The 12,562-nt window shown below is 44.3% G+C and overlaps 1 protein-coding gene across 1 annotated transcript; it reads right to left on the bottom strand.

Moving 5' to 3' along the window:
• Positions 1 to 3,127: 3,127 nt before the first annotated feature.
• LGALSL (galectin like) lies at positions 3,128 to 10,543 on the bottom strand. Its single transcript, XM_074332060.1, has 5 exons — positions 10,051 to 10,543; positions 9,188 to 9,259; positions 8,957 to 9,045; positions 8,111 to 8,288; positions 3,128 to 6,217 (listed from the first exon to the last, which is right to left on the bottom strand). Exons 1-5 carry the CDS (start codon positions 10,453 to 10,455, stop codon positions 6,074 to 6,076), a joined length of 888 nt encoding a protein of 295 aa, XP_074188161.1. The 5' UTR covers positions 10,456 to 10,543; the 3' UTR covers positions 3,128 to 6,073.
• Between the last annotated feature and the right edge of the window lie 2,019 nt (positions 10,544 to 12,562).

Genomic DNA, 12,562 nt, shown 5'->3' with positions numbered 1-12,562 from the left:
CCCGCCTGCCTGAGCACACACAACAAATCCCTGAGGTCCGGGCGTCATTCTCACATCTCACAAAGGATGAAAGCCTCACCGCTTCTCTTCCAACTGTTTCCAGACCAATTGTTTAGGTAAGCTTTGATTATTTACATCTGCCTTTTTAGAATTAATGACAGAATAGCGACAGAAAGGGAGGTGTTGGAGTTATTAGCAAATGTTTATCATTCTTACTCATGAAAGCTTGGAAGGCCCCCAAAGACCTCACTGCATCTCCAAGGCCTGGGACAGGCGTGCCACTTCCCAGGGCCTATTATTTAGAGACTGTCTGTGTAGCCTTATCAAACCATGATGGTCCTTCCTCACCTTCTGTGTTTGTTCCTCTAGTGTCTTTCTTTCCCTGGGAGATGGAAGGGTGTATCAAAGCAGGAGAAAGCGTCAGAAGCTATTTCTTCTCTCTCACTTTCTTTCTCTCTCTCTCATTGTTTTGGCACCTTGTGTATACACCCATTTTAATTAATTATGACCGATATGCCTTGCAAGGCAGTTCTTTGCCTTTTGCAGAAAACCTTTTTTTAGGGGAAAATCATTGTAAAATTAACACGGTGATGAGGAAACAAGGCAAGCAAGCAGTATTGTGTACAAACTCAGCTGCATTTTCGTGTGAAAGGAAAGGAAGACTTTGAATTCATTTCCAAAATGCTATGATGAGCTCATTTGGGCCATTACTACTTGCCTTCTGCCCTCCTTACAAGTTATCAGCCACTCTGTATATTTGCCTCATAGCACAATTGGGCCCCACTCTGATGATTCTCCCTGGCAATGTGTAACTAATTGAAATGTCCACCAAGAAGGAAAGCGGGGCTTCCCTCTCAGAACCTCAATCTTTCCTGGAGCAGCCATTGCTCAAGTAGGTATCAGGGTGCCACTGAGGTCCTAAACCACCCCAGGTCAGGAGGATTTTTACAAAACTTGGTTGAAAGGCATTTTCTTTTACTACAGTGTTTTTGTGTTTGAGGCAGGGGCAGGAGTGAGAAGACAAGGTTAAATCAAGATGATACAGGTGTAATACTGTAATGACAGCTACATGATTTGGGGGGGGGGGCGCAGATTCAGACACCCCCGTGTTGAAATGAAGTTTTCACAGAAAGATATCCACAGATCAGAATTCACAGCCCCGCACAGTTTGATTCAGTGAATGCTTATGGAATTCCCTCAGGCAGAGAGCTGCTTGATTTGGGATCCAGGACCACCCACACCATCCAGGATGTTTCTTAAAAATACAAACTCCTGAGACTGACTCCAGAGCTCCTGAAACAGAATCTTCTGCTCTGTAAGGAGGCTTTCTGGGTGATTCTTAAGCACACGAAAGTTTAAACCACCTGAGACCTTTGTCTGTTTTACTCATTAATGTATCCAGATGCCTAGAATAGCAATTGACACAGCTCAATAAATACCTGTTGAGTCAAGGGCCTAAGTGACTGAGGCACTTGGAGGCTCCAATTACGTGGGTATCTTCCACACCATCTTATCCAAAATGCCGTCATAAAACAAGTATAAGTGAAGGGGACCAAAGTTTTGCCACCCCAAAGTATGCCTTTTGGGATATTGACTTTAAGCTGGTTATTCAAAAACAAAAGACTCAGAAACTTTTACCTTCCTGCCTAAAGGAATTCAGATGGAAAAACCTGCTTAAAGAAGGGAACATCGCCTTCACATTATAATAAAAACGAAATACCAGCAAACTGGGAGAAATCTAGCAAATACTATTCATTATATTTCCTTGTCCCATTGTTTCTGGATGGTCCAGCAAGAGTTTGTTTACCACCTATTTGCTCTTATCTACATGTCTATTAACTACTTTCCCTTTGAAATTCCTGACGCCTACCTCCTTCTACTTTGTCCAAAATGGCACGCAAATGTCAAGTGCCCAATGTCTTATGGCACTCCCTCAGGCACATCCATAATGAATTTTGGACATTTTCTCTTATTAATCGGTCTCATGTTAATTTGATTAGCCCAGCTAGAACTTGGAAGGTAAGAGCAAAAATTATTTTTTGTGCCTCCATTAATGTCATATGCCCTAAGGGACCTTCCTAGCTATGGGGGGGTGGGGGGGGGGGGGGAGGGGCACGGGAAGCTCTCCTAACTGCCCAACAGCCTCAGCAAATTGTCTCCCCTTTAACCGGACTCTCTCTGCCTGTACTTAACTGCAAAAGCTGTGACAGAGACCAGCCTCACAGCTTTGCGTCCTTAAAAAACTAAAAAAAATAAAATAAAAATAAAGGAATTAATAAAACCAATTAAGGTATAAGTAGGACCCTAGATCCAGCATGGGAGTTCATATTTCTCTGCCCACCACCCATAACTGAAACTAGGCAAACTTCTGTAAGACAGTTTTACTTGTAGGCAGAACAGCCAAGGGATCAAGTGTCCTTCCTAATCATTCAAACCACAGGAAAGAGAAGGCAAAGGAAATGCAATATTTCTCTTGTGTATAGTGTGCTAAAACTGAATTTTATGATTTATTAAGAACCCACTGCATCCTTAACAGATGAAAGGATAAAGAAACTGGTAGACCTATACAACATAGAAATACTTAGTAATACTAAGGAAGAACGATTGATACACACATGAATCTCAAATGCATCATGCAAATGGAAAAAGACAACCTCAAAAGATGACATACTGTAGAATCCTCTTTGTGACATCCAGAAAAACGACAGGGAATGGGGAATGGATCTTTGGCTACCTGATTAGGGTTAGGAGTAGGGGACAAGTTTAATTACAAGGATGTATGTAGCACAAGTGAATTCTTTGGGGTGATGGAACAGTTCTGTACCCTGATTGAGTTGGTAGTTACATGAACCTATGCATGTGTAAAAATTCAGAACTGTATTGCCCAACACCAGTGAATTTACTGTCTGTGAATCATATTTGAAAATAACCCATTGCATACATAACATAAACTCATTAGGTCTCTGAGGGCCCTGAGACAATTTCCTTCCTTTGATCAGTTTATCACATAGGAACACGTGGTCTTCAAGTATGAGTGTGAAAGTCAGGGAACACTGCTGTACCATAAGGTCTATGCTAAGGACATTGTACCTGGTGCCAAATTTAGCATGCTATCAACTGGAAACCATTTTGTAGAAAATTCCTTTATTATAGTGCAAATAACTTTCAGCAGTGACATAATAATGTAAGAACACATTTAGCACATTTTACACCACGCAGTCAATAAGAAAGTGTTTCTTTGAAAATATCCCATCAGAGGAACATTATTTCTACATTAATGCCAGAAAATGCCAAAGCTGTTTGTCTCAAGGCAAGAGCTTCCTCCCTCTTTTGGATATTTTCTTTTCAAGACAAATGAAAGGATTTGCCATTTTAACAAATCACCATCAATTCTAAGAGTGATCTGTTAGGGGGTTTTGAACGGGGGTTGGCGAGATTTGAGATGGGGTTTCAAATTTAAAAAAATAATAATTTTAAGACAATTCTGGGATAGCCCAGGAAGTAGAAGTCACTTCTGTTAACTTTTAAGGAGATATACACACTCACTCCAATTTTGATGCAGAAATGGACGGATTGTCTAAAGCTGCTTTTTATTCCACCAGAACCTGATTGTTAGTTACACTCCTTGGTTTTGGTCACATTGCAAAATGAGGGCTCTGGTTAGAAATCACTCCTTACATACCCAAATGCTTTCCTGTGAAGCTTTCAATTGCACTTTCCATCCTGAATTCCCACCTTAGACCTCACAAGCCAATGAGAGGATATGAACATTGTTTCCAGTTTACAGCTAATGATCAGTACAGCTAGATTAGGTCCCTGCTGATTTAGCTATATCTGAATCAGACCAGCATGTCATTTAGTTGAAGTCCAATAGGCTTAACCAAGAGGTTCCCACTGGCCTTGCAGAGAAAGGAAGGGTTAACAGTGTGTCTTTACACTAAGCTGCCTAAGGGCTTGGCTGCTAACCAGTCTGCTGATAGGTAGAGTACAGTGTCAATTCCAATCAGTTACACTCCCACCTCCTCTAGTTTCTGCTGAATTATGCAGTGCATGGGAATGGATGGCCACCCAAAGGAAACCTCCACTGGGAGTCTTCCACCACAAGTAGAATCAAAACCCCTATAAACAGTATATTTCAGGGTGCCCTCTGTCTTTCTACAAACATTCCTCCTCAAAATCTAGTGGCTTTACAAGTCACGAGAAGTTAATCACAGGCTTGAAAATACCTGGAGCCACAGAAGAGCCCTCTTCACGGAATATGGCTGATTAAGTCAGCTGGTCCGTAAAGCTTTTCAATGCTCAGCCAGTCTTGTTGGGTAAAGTATCTTCTTATATAACACAATGGAACTGTGCTAAACAGTTTCAAAGTTGAGAAGAATCCAAATATATCACCTATAAAAAATTCACAATTTTAGTTTGCCTCTTCTTAAACTTTGGTACTGAAACACTATCTACATTCTTGACACGTGAATATGACGTGGTCACTTCAGTGCCTCTGCATGTTGTATAAAAAAACTCAAAAGCAAAGCAGGACAAGGACATGTCATAACAAGACACAGTATGCTGTACAAACAAAACCTAAATTATAGATAAATACACCCCTACCTCAGCACCCCTTCCCCTCCAACCCACACTTCCTGACCAAAGCAATGCCAAGAGTCCTTCTCTCTAGGGCCAGTGCAATCTGGGGAGTCCAGCACCCAGAACTCTGACCATCCTGGGCCCTGTGGTCACATTTAGTGCAGGGAAACGCCGACAGCTTAATTGGAAGCATTCGCACTATTGGCTGGACTCAAAGACCTGGAGTTCTGGGCGTTAACCTTTCAGATAAACTAACGGATCATTTCCTAATCTGCAGCCCATCTTATCCTAGTTTCTCAGCAGAGCCCACAAAGTAGGAAGCATCCTCTACTCTGAAGCTGCAAAGGCGTTGCTTACGGATACTGGTGAGGGTCACATAATTAAAGTGATACATGAGCTAATAGCTTACATTGATGTAAATTATTTGCAAGTAAGTTATTTGGGGCTATTTGCTTCTGCTTTACACGACACTCCAGAATCATTTTCATATTATACTCTTAACAGTTTGTATAATAGTCATTTAAAAATTGTCTATGCAATCACCTCATATGTTGTCAATTAAATAGCAACTTAATGAGCTTTTATGTAAATCTAGGGAAAAGTAGCTAGTCAGTCTTACGGAAGCCAATACTGTGCTAATTCACAGCAAGGAGAAAAAACAATGTAAATAGAATTTTACGTAACTCTCAATAACTTGATAAGCAGTTTTTTATCGAAATGTTGCAAAGCCTTCCCAAAAGCACTTACAGTAATTTATATCAAGAGACCCTAAGATTAAGGGCCTGGAGGATATAATTCAATTCTTTAAGGTAAAAATTCCTCTGTTTCATAATTGTAATATGTACTTTTCCCCCTCGGGACTAAGACATTTGTACATTCAAAGTTCATAACTTGCTGTTCTTGAGACATTAATCATTGTCTAATACATATGTTGAGTATAAATAAATATGAGAAAGCTTTAAAAATTTGAATTAACATTATGCTGTGCAAAAAATTCCCCCAAAACAAAAAACAATCAAACAAACCTTGAACAACCTACATTCTATGTAAATACCCTGACTAAAATGTTGGTTGTGCTCCGCAATTCCACTTCAGTGCAGAAATGAGTTGATGTCGGCGTACTGTCTCTTGTTGCTGCTGTTTTTAGCACTTTTGTTTCTAAAGATCACCTTGCTTTGAAAAGATGAAGAGCTTGCTACCAAATCACAAATCATCACAAATCCATTTCCGTTTAGTCTGAATAAAATCCAGCATAAATGTATTACTTTGTTCTAGGAATAATGGCTCGGTGTCTGTTCCGACAGCTTCCTAAGGGCAAACCACAGTTGAAGTTGTCATTTTGGGTTTAAACTACACAGAGAGAAGAGACAGTGAAGCCTGCCTTTTGTTTTCTTTTTAAGTCTCCAGATCTTGTTAAGACACTTCTTCCAGACTCACAGTCAGATAGTTGTGGCACCTGGTCCTATATGAAATAAAGGTGGTTTAAACAACATCAGCCAAGCTTAGTGATCTGGAGGTCCCCATTTATCTTTATGGTGTCAATTGCAGATAATGTTTGAATGCGGTGGTAAAAATCAAAAAGTTGATGTCCATCCACAAACACTCTGAAACGTGGGTGTTCACAAAGAATTTCCACCTGGGAGAAATCAAAGTAATAATCTTAGTTCACAATTTCAACGAACCTTGTGGGGGAAAACAAACAAACTTCATTTTAGAGAAAGAAAGGCAATATCTTCATTGGTTGTCACATGTTGGAGTGCATTGGAATCATACAGAAGGCTTGTTAGAACATAATCACTGTGCTCCGCCCCCAAATGTTTCAATTTAGTAGGTCTAGGGTCAGGTCTAGGAATCTGCATTTCCACCAAGTTCCAAGGTTATGCTGCTGTTGCTGGAACAAGGAACACACTTTGTGAATCACTGTTCTACACTATTCAATATTCTTTAAAGATTTAAAATTGCTTATGCTTTAACATTTCTCCCTTCACCTTGCACTCCAGAAAGTGATGTCAAGTAGCCTAGATTTGTTTATATGGCATTTAATGCCTCCCCTTTCATCCCCTGAACAATTCTATGCCACCGTCAGAGCAGCCCCTCACAAAACAGAACTGGTACCCATGAGTAGCATGTAATAATAGTCTAGACACTAAAACCTGTTAAACATTAAAGCAGAGAGAAGGTTACATAGTAATTACCATTGGACCAAGGATGTGTAATTAACAAGGCTTTCTTAGGCTAAACAGAAATATCTTATGGTAAAAGCTTTTTCTTCTTCTTTTCCTTAGTAATTCACCATAGAGATTAATCACTGGTTCTGTGCTATGTATTCATTAAAAGCATTGGTATTCACCACATAAGGAGAGATTCCATGTGTGATATTAGTTACATTTCATTTCATATTATTACTAAAATTATCACCAAGAAGGGTTGGCTTCATTTCAATTTTGTTGTTGGGGAGCATTATATTCCTCTTGGCAGTCAGAAGCTCTGATTACTCACATTCACGAGCTATGCATTAAGATTCATAATTAAGAAACTGTCACTGTCAAGAGGAGCCTAAGGGGCCATTAGAATCCTAAAGAAGGAGGGCTGGGGTAATGGGTAGGGATGCTTTTCTTAATTCCATCACTGATGTGAAAAGTCATGGATTCTTTTCCCCCCAGAATGTAAGATGGGAAGAAAAATAATTACTCTTCATAAGGCACTTGTAAATATCTAGATGAAGAGCAACAGGTAAAGGGTAGTTCTGTTTTATTAGGTGTGTATGCAAGGCGGAGCTGAGTTGCCATTATTGTGATTTTTGTGAACAAGTTGTAATGTAGACAACTTTATTACCAGGTCTGACATTTTAGTATATCTTTTCCTAACACATTACTGACTTGCATCTAGTATTTGGCATTGCCCTTCATAGAGGAAAGTGCTGCTAATGCTGCTTAATTGGATGGGAAGTTTGGGCTATGCTTCCTGCCCTATAGACAGTGGGGAGCAAATCTATACTCATTCAGGCCCAAGGGAAGGAATCAGTCACACAGTAGACTTACCCCAGAGAGGGAAATAATGACATGGCCAGCACTCATTAGCAAAGGGAACAAGAGAAAATGAAAAAACGATAATCACTACATTCTTTAAAAGGTCATACCTAATAAGGGTTAGTTCTACCTAAAGGTTGAGCAAAATATGAGGAAAATTCATATTTATAAATCAATCAGATATTCTGGGACAGGTATCTATTATATACCTAGTACTATGTTGAGTACTGCATAGAAAAATATTCTTAACAATCTGGACATGTAAATATGGATTTATTTACTAAATATATCTGCTAAATAGAGCCAAGAGCTACCATGGCAAGTATTAATTCATATCAGCAAACACAGCGCTTTTGATCTTTTTTTGTTTTTTTTACCACCGAGTGACAAATTTCCTGGACATGCAAAAATTCTGGCTGCTTCAAGTGTTCTTGGCACACTAGAGGAGTAGAACATCATCACCCTGCCAGGGTTAGAGCTGAAACACTCGAGGTACTCACCCTGAACGGCTGTTCTGGGATGAATGGAAAGTAAGGGATTGCTGATTGTTCTTCACCCTTTTGACCAGACACGCATGAATTTCTGAGGAGCTGCCGCTCTGAGAACACAGCTTTGAGTTCAATTGCCACATCGGCTGGAGGATCTTCTGACTCACCACAGGTCAAGCTGATGGCAAAGCTGATAAAAGAATTGTCTCATTTATTCAGGGTTGGATATAACAACACTTAATAAAGACCCAGGCTCCCGCATTTCCTCCTTCTTCTCAGGGTTTGTCTCCTTTTAATGGGATACGGCTCTTTACACAGGAGGTGAAACTATGTATGGAGAAGTAGAATTACAATCAAACTAGTTAGTTTTGTCACCCCAGAGATATTCTGGTGGAGTTGAAAATGACTAACATTAGGGATTTCAGATACTCCAAACCACCCAAACATCTGTGTCTTAATCCATTTCAGAATTCTCAAAAACAACCACAGAAATTGACCGGGGGAAATAATATCCTGTAAAGTTTAGTTCTCATTTATACTGATAGTTCTTGTTCCAAGCACCATGTTTAAAAACCATTAAAAAGAAAAAAAAATCCTTTGGCCTCCTGAAGGGTCAAAGAGAAAATGATGTGGGCCTATATTTATAATCTCTGATATAAATAGCTGTCTGGAGAAATGATGGCTGGGATTCATACACATTCTTTTCATGGGAACATGGTACTTTCTTGGCACTTTCAACTAGCAACACTGGCCACAGGGAGAGGAAGAGGAGTGAGCAGGCCCAGTAAACAGGAGTGAGCAGGCGCTTGCCACTGCCTGACAGGTTTTGGGGTGAGGAGGACTCTGCCTCTGCTTTACCTCTCAGGGTTGAGGTGAACGATGCCCATCACTAACACCTTCTTGCCTGGTCTCATGCCACCTTTAATATGCCCACAAAATGGAACTATCTGCAAAGGATGAGAGGAGAAACAGGAAGTTTACAGCCTGTAAGGGAAGAGCCAAACCCTCAGATTCTGAGGACCTGACCCACTAGAAAATGCAATTAGAAAGGAAGAGGGTGCAGGCAGAGACACAGACAAAATCAGTTACCAGTCGTGGGAAGTACAAGTCGTCTTGAACTGGAGAGCCCAAGGAGTTGTTTAAATGTCCATCATCTAGTTTCTAAAAATAGAAGCACACAGATTGGTTTTCCAAAGGCTCTTATTTTGGGGGTGCGGTGGAGGGTAAGGGAGGGAGCCGGTAAGAATCTACACAAATCTGGCGAAATCCAGCAGAATACAGGCAGTGTCTGCAGATGCTGCCGCCTCCCAGTCCAAAAACCTCTGGAACAAAACCCGTCCTTTGTACCCGGGAGCTAAGCCTCTGAAGATCCCTAGACTCGTCAGATCTAGATCAAAATCAAGGTCGAGACACACCGGGGAGCCAGAGCCCCGCGACATAGGAGGGCAGGCCCCTCTCCGACCGTAAACGCTTCTGGACCCGCTGTCACCCAGGCCTGTCCTCCGGGACGTGGCTGAAGTGGAGCGGCCGCGCTCAACTTCTCTCGGGAGCCGCCGGCGCGGACCCATTTCCAAGGGGGAATCCCCGGGACGTCTAGGGTGGACGCGAGGCGCGCGCCCCAACACACGCACCCTCACACGTGCAACGTGCACACACCGGGCCGGGGGCCGCACAGCACGGAGTGGGCTCTCGGTCACCCCCACCCCGCCGTCCGCCCCAAACACCGTCCCTCGGGCCAGCGGCCCCCCCACCCCGGGGCACCCTTCCCGCCTCCCTCCCACCCCCCAGCCGGCCGTGCACAGCGGCTCCTGCTAACAGGTACCCGGCGCCTTCCCACGCGGGGGCGCAGGGCTGGGCCTCAGCTCCTCTCCACCGCAGCTCAGCTGGAGCAGGCGGCACGGCGTGCGGGACGGCGGGAAGGGGGCGCCTCCCGTGCACCCCGCCACACTCACCACTACGGCATCACTGTCGGCCACCGATCCCGCCATCTTCTTGCACAGCACGGGGGGGTGCCCTGCTGGCCGCCCGTCCGCGGGGGACGTGGGACGCGGCGCGCGGGCGGTGATCCCGGGGCGGTCCTGCGCGGGTCGGGAGCGCGGGTCCGAGAATGGCTCGGGCGCGCACACACGCGCGGGCACGCGCGCGCGCACGCCTGGGGCCCCGGCGCCAACCGGGCTGGCAGGCCCAGGAGGAGGGGGAGGGGAGAGGGAGGCGGCGCTGGCCGTGAGGTCGGAGGTGGCTGCAGCTGCCCGGACCGCGGCTGCGGAGTCCGTGCTGCTTTCTGCCTCAGGGTGCGGTTGTTGCCACCCGAAGAAGAAAGGTGGCAAGGGCCGCACTGAGCCGGCCCTGGGCGGCATTTAAAGGCCGCCGGGGCCCGGCTCGGGAACCGGGAACAGGGCGGAGACCCGGCGGGGCTGCCGCGGCTTGCTCAGCTTGCCCTGCCCCTCGGCCATTGGACGGTGGAAGGAGACTGGGGCGGGAGGAACGGGCCCGGCCGGGTCGGGGCGTGCGTGAGGGCGAGGGCCTTGCAGGACCTCCTCGGAGTGAGGGTGGGTGGGGCTGGGGAATAGGGAAGTGAGGGGGCATGCCAGGTGACAGGTGCTTGTGACATCCCTGTCCCTCCCTTCCAGCCAACCCCCTTCCTTCTCGGGCTAAGGCCTGGGACAGGTAGGATGGTACAGTCCCAAGTCAAAGGAAGACTGGGGGTGGAGGTGGTATTCCAGAACTCGAGATTTCTTTCAGAGAATTCCAAAAAAATGGGAGGAAACAGTCTTTCTGCTGTCTGGGGTAGAAAGATAATGAAAGGTCTCTGGGCTTGCATAAGTCAATATTTGGCCCAAAAGCCAGAGGCAGAGAGGATTCCCGGCAGGAACTTTTATATCCCAGGAGATTAGATACAGACCAGGCGTCTCTCCCCTGTGGAACCATGGGCAAGCCTGGGGGTCCCCGGAGGCTCTTGCAGGCAGGGGTCCGGCTAAGTCTTACCAAATTGAACTGGGCATAGCCACTGTCCTCAAAGAGTCTCCATTGGACCCTGTTTTTCTACAAGACATCTGCCCAGTTGTCTTGTAAGTTTGTCACTGAAAATCTCCAGATATCCTTTGTGGAGTAATTCCCAGGGGAGTGCACCTCTCTTTATTCCAAGGCACAAATTGCTTTATGGCATTTTCCACATTAAGATGATTATGCAGCTTCTCAGATAAAGCTGTATCAACATACCCTCTATTAGGTGACATCTTGGCTTAAAAATTCCATTATGTGAATCACCAGGGTGTTTTACACTAATAAGCAGAGAGCACGTGTGACCTACTGCAATTCTAGAGGGGCCCGCAGAGGCTCCCTTCCAGCCACTGTTGCTGGAAGTCACTGCAGCTTTTGTGTCTTAGCTTTCCCTTTATGGACCAGAGCTAATTGTGTTAATCTCAGTTGAGTAGGGAGAATTACCTGCACACTCCCTGTAAGCCACAGTCATTTGTGTGTCTCTGAGTTAGACACTGAAGTGCTGCACAATTGTGGCTCACATTTTCTCACATTTTGTTTACCAATCTTAGGTCAAAATCACACATTACTGATTATTTTAAAGTATTAGGCATCTATAGGAAACTGTTGATATTTTGAAAGTGCACTTTGGTATACTTCAATTTCTGAGTCTGGTACAGGGGAAACCCATTGAAGTTGTCATTAGCTAAGCTAACTAAGAGTGACATGATACATCATGGTGAGTAAAGAGCCTGTGCCCTCAGTTCAAATCCTGGCTCTACCATTGACTGGCTGATCTTGGACAAATGACTAAACTTCTCTGTGCCTCAGTTTCTTCATCTGTGAAACAGGAGGGCAATGGTGATGACAATAATGTCTGTCTCGTGTTATTGGGAAGATTAAGTAGATTGGTTCCTGTACCTTCCTTAGAATGGTACCTGGCCCATAGCAAGCACTTATTCTACAAAAATACTGAATGCCTGCCATATACCAGATAGTAGGGATCCAGTATGGATTTTGTTGTGCTTACATTATAGGAGGGAAGTGTAGTCAATAAACACATATATGTCAGCTGGCAAAAGTGTTAGAAAAAATAATAAGTAAAGTGTGAGAGAGAGAGAGATAGGAGGTGGGGTATAGGGTGGTCAAGGGAGGCCACCTATAGAAAAGTGATGTTTGAGAAGACCCCTCAATGGAGGGAGGGAGTCATTTGGAAATCTGGAAGAAGTTGCTGGCAGAGGGAAGGAAGTCCAAGGGCAAAGTCCCCAGGGTGAAGTTCATGTTGTGTGCAGCGAGGGTGCAGCAACTGAAGATACAAGTAATTAGAAATGGAATAGACCACGTGAGGATTGACTTTTATTTAGGAGAGATGGAAGGACACTGGACGTTTCTGAGCCAAGGAATGACATAGTTTGCCTTCTGTTGTAGATGCATCCCTCTGGTTACTATATGGAGTAGCCATTGTGAGGACGGGAGGGTGTAGGG

The sequence above is a fragment of the Rhinolophus sinicus genome, linkage group LG05 (genome assembly GCF_036562045.2).
Source record: "Rhinolophus sinicus isolate RSC01 linkage group LG05, ASM3656204v1, whole genome shotgun sequence".
Taxonomy (NCBI): Eukaryota; Metazoa; Chordata; class Mammalia; order Chiroptera; family Rhinolophidae; genus Rhinolophus; species Rhinolophus sinicus.
This window is presented reverse-complemented; position numbering and strand designations above follow the sequence as displayed.